The sequence below is a fragment of the Aquarana catesbeiana genome, linkage group LG08 (assembly GCF_042186555.1).
Source record: "Aquarana catesbeiana isolate 2022-GZ linkage group LG08, ASM4218655v1, whole genome shotgun sequence".
NCBI lineage: Eukaryota > Metazoa > Chordata > Amphibia > Anura > Ranidae > Aquarana > Aquarana catesbeiana.
In genome coordinates, this window is record NC_133331.1 from 13,653,599 (window position 1) to 13,666,142 (window position 12,544).

The window sequence follows — 12,544 nt, forward strand, 5'->3', positions numbered from 1 at the left end:
ATTCATGTGTTAGAATGGCTCAGTCACAGTCCAGACCTGAGAATCTGTGGCAAGACTTGAAAATTGCTGTTCACAGACGCTCTCCATCCAATCTGACAGAGCTTTGGGTATTTTACAAAGAAGAATGGGCAAAAATGTCCCTCTCTAGATGTGCAAAGCTGGTGGAGACATCCCCAAAAAGACTTGCAGCTGTAATTGCAGCGTAAGGGGGTTCTACAAAGTATTGACTCCGGGGGGCGCCATACAAATGTACCCCCCACACTTTTCACATATTTATTTGTAAAAAATGTTGAAAACCATTTATCATTTTCCTTCCACTTCACAATTATGTGCCACTTTGTGTTGGTCTATTACATAAAATCCCAATAAAATACATTTACGTTTTTGGTTGTAACATGACGAAATGTGGAAAACGTCAAGGGGTATGAATACTTTTTCAAGGCACTGTAAATAATGATTTAGCATTATAATGATAAATGTAATAATTACGAACGTAATTAATGAACTGAACTTGTTATAAGTGAAGGTAATGCATTGAAGGATTCACCAAAAAGTAAAAAGAAGCACAAACCCCACAGACCCTTCAGTCCTCCTACACTGGTATTCCGTTGTACTGCCACCTCAATTATTATGATGGGATTTCATTTTCACATTAGACAAATGTGCTGAGCTCGGTCCCCGGGGGAAGGGACTACGGGAAAGCAATGAAACCTCCGATACGCTGCGAGTATTTTTAGATTATTACAAAAAAGTAAAAAAGAAAAAATCTGCACAAAACCTCTCCTGCCTTTTCCTGACCGATCTGACTATTTCGGATAAGAATTGGACATCTTCTTCTCCTTTATATGAGTTTTACTTTAACTTCTTTCCTTTTCATCTGCGGCTCCGGGTTCACCGTCTGAAATACCGCAGAAATCACGTATTACTTCTCCCTCATTTCACACAAATGAACAGCCTGAAGGGGACTCAATCTCCGCCGCGCTAAATGTTCCAAGGTTGGAAGTCGCGAGATTCCTCGATTTTTTTTTTTTTTAATTGTTTGACAAGTGTAGGCGATGTCCCGGTGAGAGGCGGAGAGTGGGATAAAAATACGACGGGAGCAGTTTTTCTACATTTTCAGAGATTATCATGTTAACCTCTTGCTACCCACATAGCGCATATGTGCGACTGCAAAGAGGGTGGGCTTTAACGACCATACGCCGCAGGCATGCGTCCATGGATGGCTGCCGAGGTTTCTGTGCTTACAGCGGGCACACAACACAATTTTTTTTTTCAGACACCCTAGAGAATAAAATGGCGGTTGTTGCAATACTTTGTCACACCGTATTTGCTCAGCGGTCCCACAAGCGCAATTTTTTTTTTGAAAAATATACACTTTTTTTAACCACTTCCGGACCGCCGTACGCCGACATACGTCCTTACTTTGAAGAGGAATATCGTTGTTATGGCAGAAGCTAGCTGCCACATCCCTGGTATCCTCTTCTTCGGCCGGTTTGCTTTCAGATAAGAGTGGTCTCTGTGGCGGATTCGCCGCAAGATCATTTTTATTGGCGACGGGAGAGGTGCCCCCCCCTCCCCCTCCTGCCACTCCCTGGTGCCGAGTAAATTAATACCCAACATGTCACGCTTTAAAATTGGAAAACTCGTGGAATGGCGACAAACTTTGACCCTTATAAATCAATATAGGCGATGTATAAAATTTTCTACAGGTTATCAGTTTAGAGTTACAGAGGAGGTCCTGCGCTAGAATTATTGCTCTCTCTCTCTAACGATCGCGGCGATACCTCACATGTGTGGTTTGAACACGTATACATACACGTATACATTCGCTTCTGCGCGCGAACACGGAGGGACTTACAGATCCCTCCATACTGTCCTATGGAGGGACAGTATTTATTTATTGTATTTATTTATTATTATTATTATTATTATTTATTTTATTTTTATACTGTCTATTTAAAAAAAATATATATGATCGTTTTTATTGCTGTGACAAGGCATGTAAACGTCCCTTAGGACAGTAATAGGCAGTGACAGGTCCTCTTTATGGAGGGATCTATAAGACCCCAAATCCCTCCTTTGCTCTTTAAAAGTATTCAAAGCGCCAAAATCGGCATTTTGGAACACTAGAGATTTTTTTTAAATCGGCACCATTGGCAGTCGAGTAAACCGGAAGCGATGTCATGACTTTTTTTGTTTGTTTAGCAAAAAAGAAAAAAAAACAGAGGTGATTAAATACCACCAAAAGAAAGCTCTATTTGTGTAAAAAAAAAAATGATAACAATTTCATATGAGTACAGTGTTACATGACTGAGTAATTGTCATTCAAAGTGTGACAGCGCTGAAAGCTGAAAAATCGGCCTGGGCAGGAAGGGGGTGAAAGTGTCCGGTAGGCAAGTGGTTAAAAAAACGTTAAAAAAATCCTGCCCAAAATATACTGATTGTGACTTTTGACCCTTACTTGACCCAAACACTAACCTTGGCACTGTCCTAGATCAAACCTTGATCTAGCTATTTCTTCTTTCTTTTTTTATTATTGTAGCACTAACCCCCGAAGGAGCTGCTGAATATTTTTGGGTCTTCCCCGTCACCCCTTACCTGTAGTCCACCATATCCGGAGCTTAGAGTCTGTATTAGGCTTGGCGGCCGCCAATGTATGAACCAGTCACTTAGTTCTGTTTCCAATGCTTTATTGCTAACACTTTTAAATGAAGTAGCAGTAAAGAGGTAGAAGAGGAGTTGCAGGGGAAGTTCCGATACCTTATGCAGATCAATGAGGAATTTGAGATCCTGAAGACAAACACACCTTCAGTCAACAGATCTTTGCCCACCCGGATAGGCCTCTCTCACTGACCCAACAGCCGGAATGACGCATGGACGAAAAGTCTCTGCCGCAGACTTGATAAGAACTAAAATGGTTGAACAATCCTCCGCCACAGGATTTAGTATTAGTTGCACGGTTACACAGTACCAGAACCTTTAAGCCGACCCGGCAGTACTGTGAGGCAGGTTAGTTAAGTATAGGTGCATCCTCCAAGTAAGTTACCAGGCCCTCCCGAGAGACCAGCCTTGATCCTGGTTCTCTCCAGCAAGGGTCCTCCCCTGGATCTCCTCAGCTTGGCTCGGCTTCTTCCTAACAGGCAAGACAGCCTAAGGACCACCACAGCAGTAGTAGGCCCCAGACAGGCTTCTGGGCCTACTTGTAGTCACATAGCCTCAGGCCAGCGTGGCCCAGAGGCGGAAGAAAAGTCACCACATACCTTAGGCCAGCAGGGCCAGGAGGCAAGAGAGCGAAAAAATGGCGCCTGCCCCTTAAGTACCCTCTCCCAGAATGCACAGCGGTGAACCACCCCCACTGGGTTGTTTCCAAGAAAGAAGAGAACTCAATATACTTCAGCCTGTTGCTCTTCCAACACTGCCCTGTGGTGACAATGACACCTACAGACGACAGTTCGGAACTGCACGCAACACAGCCAATGCTGGAACAGAAGCTAATTTAGCCGTAATATTAAATCGGAACTATGTACAGAACAGTTACCCACTAAATTTACATGCAAGCGCCTGGTCAACAGGAGCAGAGCGCTACATTATTATTATTGTTTTTTTTTTTTTACGCACAGCTGTTTTCTCTCTCTGCAAGGATACATTGTATCTTTCCTCTCCTCTCACTGAGAGAGAGAGAGAGAGAGAGAGAGAGAGAGAGAGACACAGGGGCGGGCTTCACAGTGACTGATCACTGTGGTAGCCAATCAGAAGCTATCACAGGGATCAGGTGACCTGGAACCGTGGGTTCCAGGTCCCGATCTTTAGTACGTTACCCGGGGCTCCCAGTGAGACCCTGGTCTCTGTGCTTGGGGTGTATGCTGTGCGTTGCACTTCCAGCACAAAGACAGATACGCCGATATGCTGCCCCACGAAGAAAAGCCTTCTTGTCCAACTTTAGTGGCTGACCTCACAAATGCGCTTCTGGAAGAATGGTCAAACATTCCCATAGACACACTCCTAAACCTTGTGGACGGCCTTCCCAGAAGAGTTGAAGCTGTTATACCTGCAAAGGGTGGGCCAACTCAATATTGAACCCTCCGGACTAAGACTGAGAAGCCATTAAAGTTCGTGTGTGTGTAAAGGCAGGCGTCTCAATAGTTTTGGTATTATAGTGTAGATTTGTTGCAGCTGCTTTGAAGTGGTTTACTAGGGTTATAACTGAAGCTATCAGCCATAACCCCGGTATTTTCATTTTTTCAGCAGGCGATTCTCTTTCTAATAAAAGCGATCTGAGCAGCTGATGAGCTGCTGGATTGCTTTTAGAAGCAGCGGGAGGGGTCGCTGGTGTTTCTGGAGCTTACCATTCTTATTAGTGAGCGTGGGAAATGATCCGACGGTTTGTGAGGCTGGCTATAGAGGTGAAGAGAGACCAGATTGTCTCTGATCACCTCTATGATCTAGGAGGCCTGGCGCGATGTCATGATGTCACTTCCGGTCTAAGACGGAAGTAGACAATTTTTTTATATGATCTTTTGCTTTCAAAGGTAAAGAAGATATTTGGGATCTTTTTGACCCCAGATCTCTCCATAAAGAGGACCTGTCATCCCTCATTTCTATTACAAGGAATGTTTACCTTTCTTGTAATAGGAATAAAAGTGATTAAAAGTGATCGGCGTAACATCATCTTTTATATTTTAACAAAAAATTGGGTCATATACTGTGGGGTTTTTTTGCATTAAAATTCATTAAAGCGTATTTTTTTCTCCTAAAAAAGGGGGGTTTGAAAAACTACTGCCCATATATCCTGTGACATAAAAAATTGCGATCCCCATTTTATTCTCTATGGTCTCTGCTGAAAAAAAATTATAATGTTCTAGCAACAAATACTAATTTTTACATGTTAACAATAAGTGCCAGAAAAGGGCTGGCCCTAGAGTGGTTAATGCAAACCACTGCGCAAACTGTTGGTCAGTGGCGGTGCGTCCATAAAGGGTGCAGGAGCGCCGTCCCCTCTCTCCTGTCACCTCTCTCTCACCATAGATAGATTTGTGCATTGCATGAATCTATCTATGGTCGCCGCTGCCGCCCCCTATTCAGGTGTCCAGCCCCTTGTCAGGGAATTGCAGCGGCAGGGGTTTTTTTTGGAAGCGCCTGATTAGAGCCGTAGGCTCGAACAGGCTTCCAAAATGGTAAACAGCGGGCGCAATGCTGTGCGTTCGCTGTTTACTCAGTGTTGTGTTAGGAACATTGACCCGCCTCTCAGCCAATCAGGTTCTTGGGTCTGGTTACCTGTCACCTGATTGGCGGAAACAACAGGCGCTGTGATTGGACGCCTGATAGAGAGGACCGGAGACATCGAGGAGCGTGGACGACGCCACAGTGACCCGCTGCGAGACAGGTAAGTCCCGACTCCCGGACGATGCACAATGGCAGCAATTGATGGGGCACAGTAGCAGCAATTGATGGGCACACTGGCAGCAATTGATGGGGCACAGTAGCGGAAATTGATGGGCACACTGGCAGCAATTGATGGGCTCACTGGCAGCAATTGATGGGCACACTGGCAGCAATTGATGGGGCACAGTAGGGGCAACTGATGGGCACAGTGGCAGCAATTGATGGGCACATTGGCAGCAATTGATGGGGCACAGTAGTGGCAATTGATGGGGCACAGTGGCAGCAATTGATGGGCACACTGGCAGCAATTGATGGGTATAGTAGCTGCGTTTGGCACCGTGGCGGCAATTTATGGGTACAGTGGCTGCATTTGATGGGCACAGTGGTTGTATTTGATAGACACAGTGGCTGCGTTTGATGGGCACAGTGGCTGCAATTGATGTTTTTTTTTTCAGTTTGTTTGCGCCCCCCAAAAATTTTGAGCACCAGCCGCCACTGCTGTTGGCGCTATAAAAATCCTGGATAAAAATTGATGGGCACACTGGCAGCAATTGATGGGGCACAGTAGCGGCAATTGATGGGCACATTGGCAGCAATTGATGGGGCACACCGGCAGCAATTGATGGGGCACACCGGCAGCAATTGATGGGGCACACTGGCAGCAACTGATGGGCACAGTGGCAGCAATTGATGGGCCCACTGGCAGCAGTTGATGGGTATAGTAGCTGCGTTTGGCACAGTGGCGGCAATTTATGGGTACAGTGGCTGCATTTGATGGGCACAGTGGCTGCATTTGATGGGCACAGTAGCTGCGTTTGATGGGCACAGTAGCTGCGTTTGATGGGCACAGTGGCTGCAATTGATGTTTTTTTTTCAGTTTGTTTGCGCCCCCCAAAAATTTTGAGCACCAGCCGCCACTGCTGTTGGCGCTATAAAAATCCTGGATAATAGAGAAGCGACTAGCAAAAGAGGTGAATGATGGCAGGTTTAGGACTTTAGGAGTTACATTATGACGCTCACAGTGGTATGATTGGGAGCCCCGGGTGCTCCCCAGGAAATATAAGGAGACTTGGATTTATGTCATGTCAGATCCGAGTGTTCCACCATGATAGAGGCCGACTCTGCGCCGCCATGAAGAGGTTAAAGGAGAAAAAACGGCAGCAGATAACGCATCTGAAATTACATTTTTTTATCTATACACGGCCATATTTTTCACATTTTCTGGGGAAGATTCATCCCATATCACATTCTGCATTGTGCGACTCCAAAGTGATGACTTCAGACATTTCCATCTCTAAAAGCTGTCCTGACTTAAAGGGCATGTTCCATGAGAACTACAGTGTTCAGGATCTATCCCTCTCATGGGGCCCCTTAAGGACCGAACCATCACTGCTAAAACATGGCGGAGGAATTTAAAAGAGGGAGTCTGTCCTCCATGACCAGTCTTTCCCTACCTAGTGACCTGGACAAGCCCCTGAAGCGTACGGACACCAGAGACCCTTACATTTAACCTTCAAATTTGAAAATTAGGAATTAATTACCCCCTCTGCCGAAACCCCCTGAAATACCCACGTCACGCATCTCAGGAGGCTTCGGGGCTGTGTATAACTCCACGGAGCATGCGCAGTGCAACAACTTTAGGGGGCCAACTGCTAAGATCCAGAAGAGACAGCCCCAGCCTCCTGATGGCATCACATAGAAGATTGCGGAGCTGCACTGGTCACCAGATAAAAGCAGGACAGCTTTGGATTCACTGGGCAGATGATTATGTCATTTCAGCTCACCCCAGCACACCAGGTAAGAAGGGATTAGTATCAAAATTAACCTTGGGGATGGAGGGAGATGCCATTCCTCTTTACCTTTTATACGATAAATTCATTATATTCATAAAGTTGTCCTTTAAAACATCCCCCTTCTCCCCCACTTACCAAGGTTTTATAATATCCAATAGTGTTGGGGCGAACGGTTCGGCCCGAACTTCACCTGTTCTGGAGCATTTTGCTCGAATCGGGCAGATTTGGGCATTTTTGGGACACCCGAATTTTCTCTGCATTCCGCGGGCGACTCACAGTCATATGTTGTTAAGAAGTGGGGCCGGGAAGAATGCTGATGTATCCTTAACAACGGAGGAGTCATCAGCTGTCAGCGGGCTTTCCCGCTGACAGCTGAAAGAAAAAAAATGGTGGTGGAAAAAAAAGGAAAGCGGCGTGGGGTCTCCCTCCCCAGCCTATACCGGGCCCTTTGGGTCTGTTACAGATTTTGAGAGGAACCTTACACCAAATTTTTTTTTCAAAATGGCGTGCCCCCCTTAAATCCATACCAGGCCCTTACCCGAGCACGCAGCCTGGCAGGCCAAGAAGGGGGGGGGGGGACAAGCAAGTGCCCCCCCTCTCCTGAACCATACCAGGCCGCATGCCCTCAACATGGGGGGGTGGGTGCTTTGGACCCCAAAGAACCTTGTCCCCACAGTATCTATGAAGTGGCCTCCTATCGTAGGGTCACATGATAGGCAGCATCTATAGCGGGGCCTTATATTGTTGTTGCTGGCTGCAGTGCATCTATTTTTTAGTCCACCTGCTCTCACCTATCCATCAGAATGCATGTGCCACCACTGTGGGGACACTTATAAGTTAGTTTTAGATACCACAGATGCCAGGGTGCCTTGACGAGGCTCTGTGGCTTACGTATGCATTTGCAAATGTGTGCAGACTAAACCCCTGCTTTTAATGCATAGTGTTAGACAGGTTATTTGGTTGTCATGCGGGCTGGTTGGTAAGTTAAATCTTGTTTTTTTCCTTGGATTTATCCTTGGCCTTGTTTATACCTTTTGCATCTATTTTACTGCCTTTGTAGAGGTCACTAACAAATTCCATACAAATTACTTTGCAGCAAAAATGATTCTTGGTTCTGTATTCTCTTACAGGGGCGGTACTGGGAGGAGGGTAAAGAGATTGAGACAAGTGTAGTGCTCGGAAGTGGGTAGGAGATGGAGACAAGGGAGGATGCTCGGAGGTGGATAGGGAACAGTGGCGGCTGGTGAAGTTTTAGGATGGGGGGGCGCCAGAACCCGCCCTTCCTTTTTGACCCCACTTCCCATAAGCCCCACCCCTTATAGAATCTACCCACTCCGTCACCTTTATTCCACTTGCTTCTACTCATAGTATCAGGAGTATACAGCACAGCATCACAGGACAGAGTATACAGCCCCAGCATCACAGGACAGAGTATACAGCTCAGCCTCACAGATCAGGGTATACAGCTCAGCCTCACAGATCAGGGTATACAGCTCAGCATTACAGATCAGGGTATACAGCTCAGCATTACAGATCAGGGTATACAGCTCAGCATTACAGGTCAAGGTATATAGCTCAGCATTACAGATCAGGGTATATAGCTCAGCATTACAGATCAGGGTTTATAGCTCAGCATTATAGATCCCAACCTACCAATCCGGCCGAGATTCAGAGAGAAGGCGCTGCTCAGGCCATGCGTTTCATACACGGAGCCGCTGCGCCACTTCCGGTTTCCCACTGGCACAGAAACCTGGAAGTGATGCCGTAGCTCTGCAGAAAGCACCGCCCATGTCCTACGGCAGTGCCAATCACTAACCCCACAACAAGGAGAATAATTTTACAGTAGGAGTGTTCAGACGCATTGCTTTGCACCACAAGGAAAGAGCTTACCCTGGAGTTGGAGCTAAACCATAAAGTACTTCCTATCATTATACAATTATGCATTCATCCACAGGGCAGTGGACCATATGTACCTTTCACCTGTACTGTAGTAAGATGAAAGAATCCCAGGAACAGCAGATTGTGATGCTACAGAGCTGATGGATGCTTATATTATACAACACCAGAGTAACGAACTACAAGAGCTAAATGTTACCACAGAGGATGGAGACATCCATCGACTTCTGTGAAATCTGCGGTGGATTTTCCCAGGACCTGCACAGGACAGCTGCAGCAACATACAGATCAATAAAGTGCCTGATGAACGCAACGTGATGCTATATACAATATACTTCAGACAGTCTGAACCTACCAATTCGACCAAAATAGGGCACAGCTCGGGCCGTGCGTTCCATCCATGGAGCCGCGGCATCACTTCCGGTTTTCCCACTGGCACAGAGAAACCAGAAGTGACTTTGTGGCTCAGAGGAAAGCACTGCCCGTGTCCTACGGCGATAAAAAATAACACAACAGGAGAATGACTGCAATATGGGATTGTTGCAGCGCATTGCTTTGAGCCACAAGGACTCCCAAAAGCAGCCAAATGAAGCGCCTCACCTGCAATCACATGATTGCATAGGCATTACGCTGCCCATAGTGCACTGTATCTGGTGCCCGTACACAGTGCACTTAAAGGACCTTTTTTTTTTTTTTAAGGACCTTTTCGTTCTTTTATTTGTGACTAGCTGTGGGGTGGTGGCGAAAGTATGTCTCCTATGGATGGGCCACCATGGATATGGAGATAAAGACAAGTGACAGTGCTTGAAGGTGGATAGGTAGATAAAGACAAGGGATGGTACTCGAAGGAGGGTAGGGCAATAAAGAGAGGCGATGGTGCTCAAAAGTGGATAGAGAGATAAAGACAAGGGACTGTGCTCAGAGGTGGGTAGGGAGATAAAGACAAGGGACTGTGCTCGAAAGTGGGTACGTAGATAAAGACAAGGAATGGTGCTTGGAGGTGGGTAGGGAGATAAAGACAAGGAATGTGGTCGGAAGTGGGTAGGAGGTGGGGACAAGGGACGGTGCTCGGAGGTGGATAGGGAGATAAAGACAAGGGACAGTGCTCAAAGGAGGGTAGGGAGATAAAGACAAGGGATGGTGCTCGAAGGTGGATAGAGGGATTAAGACAAAGGATGGTGCTCAGGGGTGGATAGGGAGAAAAAAGACAAGGGATCATGCTTGGTGCTGGATAGGGAGATAAAAACAAGGGGTGGTGCTCGGAAGTGGGTAGGTAGATAAAAACAAGGGATGGTGCTCATGATAGAAAGAATCTATGGAGTGGCCTCCTATCATAAGGTCAAATAATAGACAGCATCTATAGAGGGGCCAAATATTGTCGTTGCCGGCTGCAGGGCATCTATTTTACTGTCTTTGAGGTTGTTATCATTAATAAATTCCATACAAATTACTTTGCAGCTAAATTGATTCTTGGTTCTGTATTCTCTTACAGGGGCGGTACTGGGAGGAGGGTAAAGAGATGGAGACAAGGATGGTGCTCGGAAGCAGGTAGGGGGTGAAGACAAGGAACGGGGATAGTGCTCAAAGGTGGGTAGGGAGACAAAGACAGGGAATGGTGCTCGGAGGTGGGTAGTGAGATAAAGACAAGTATGGGTGCGCAGAGGTTGGTAGGGAGATAAAGACAAGTGATGGTACTTGGAAGTGGATAGAGAGATAAAGACAAGGGATGGTGCTCAGAGGTGGGCAGGGAGATAATGACAAGGGATGGTGCTCGGAGGTGGGTAGGAGATGGAGACAAGGGACTGTGCTCTAAGGTGGGTAGGGAGATAAAGACATGGGATGGTGCTTGTAGGTGGGTAGTGAGATAAAGACAAGGGATGGTGCTTGGAGGTGGGTAGGGAGATAAAGACATGGGATGGTGCTCGAAGGTGGGTAGGAGATGGAGACAAGGGGCTGTGCTTGAAGGTGGGTAGGGAGATAAAGACATGGGATGGTGCTCGAAGGTGGGTAGGAGATGGAGACAAGGGACTGTGCTTGAAGGTGGGTAGGGAGATAAAGACATGGGATGGTGCTCGAAGGTGGGTAGGAGATGGAGACAAGGGACTGTGCTCAAAGGTGGGTAGGGAGATAAAGACATCGGATGGTACATGGAGGTGGGTAGGGAGATAAAGACAAGGGATGGTGCTTGGAGGTGGGTAGGAGATGGAAACAAGGGATGGTGCTTGGAGGTGGGTAGGGAGATAAAGGCATAGGATGGTGCTCGGAGGTGGGTAGGGAGATAAAGACAAGGGATGGTGCACGGAGGTGGGTAGGGAGAAAAAGACATGGATGGTTCTTGAAGGTGGGTAGGGAGATAAAGACAAGGGCCGGAGCTCAGAGGAGAATAGGGCGTTGAGATAATGGATTACTGGGGGGCTTTTTCTTTTACCTGTACTCATTATCTAAGAAAAAAATCACTGCTAATGAGACTTTATAAAATAAATAAATGTTATCTATTTCATTTTTGTATAATAAAGTCCCTCCCTGCATAAACCTGAGCACCTGCCACATTATTTTTTGGGAAGTCTGCGACATTACCTGAACATTCGATTTGCTGAAGAACCCCTGTAGGCGATATTATTGAAAAAGACTTCCAGCTCCTGATCGTTATCAAAGTCAGCCGCGATTACCGTGCGGACCGGCGAGGGCATGGAGAACTTCTGAGAAGCAATATCCTGTTGGAAGATAGAAGAGATACAACAGCTAAAAAACACCCGCCATTAAAAGGGAACTCTATCACCTAATAAGTTGCCGGCTATTGTAAGAGACCACAAAGTAATCAAAGGGAATCTTCCAATTAAAATGGCAGCAAAATCATTTCTCAGCCCATTGAGAGCCTGCCACAATCTGATGACACAGAACAGTGAGAGCAAGAATAATATATTCCCCCCGAAACGTCTAATTATTGTTTATAGGGGGCTGATAAATTTGTTCTTTCATTTCCGGTGACAATCAACTTTGAAATTCAAATTTCTTTCCATTTGATTTGTGTTCCTGCACACATAAAAACGCGATGGATGTTTTTTTTTTTTTTCTCACTTTGGTCTTACTGCGCTCGCCTGAAGATATGATTTCCTTGTGCCGGTTACCTATTTCACCATCTGTCATGGTTGCAGTGCAAGGACAATAAATAAAATATATGCCCCAAAAGTCTGCATTTCACTGCCTATGTACATCTAGCCATAAATACTGTATAAAAAAAAGAATTTGGTGTTATCTATTGCAAAACATGACAGACTTTTCCCTTTAAATTTCAAACCGGCACTAGAAATCTAATATAAAAGCTGAGCACACAGTAGGAATTTATATTGCAGAGGACACTTAAAGAGGGAAAAATTGCAAATAAAAAAAAAAAAATAATATAACATAAACAATTGCTACACAAGTCATATTGTAATTAAATGTTATTAAAATTGACCTTTTCTTTTTAAGTC

The 12,544-nt window shown here is 45.8% G+C and overlaps 1 protein-coding gene across 4 annotated transcripts in view; it reads right to left on the reverse strand.

Moving 5' to 3' along the window:
• CRTAC1 (cartilage acidic protein 1) overlaps window positions 1-12,544 on the reverse strand; it is a 951,030-nt gene that overhangs the window by 167,929 nt on the left and 770,557 nt on the right. For all 4 annotated transcript variants that reach the window (XR_012235617.1, XM_073595539.1, XM_073595541.1 and 1 more), the window contains exon 8: window positions 11,649-11,785. Coding sequence is in view for 3 of the 4 variants with exons in the window: in XM_073595539.1 (XP_073451640.1) it covers window positions 11,649-11,785 (137 nt within the window). In the remaining variant the exon portion in view is untranslated. The remainder of the gene's footprint in view (window positions 1-11,648; window positions 11,786-12,544) is intronic.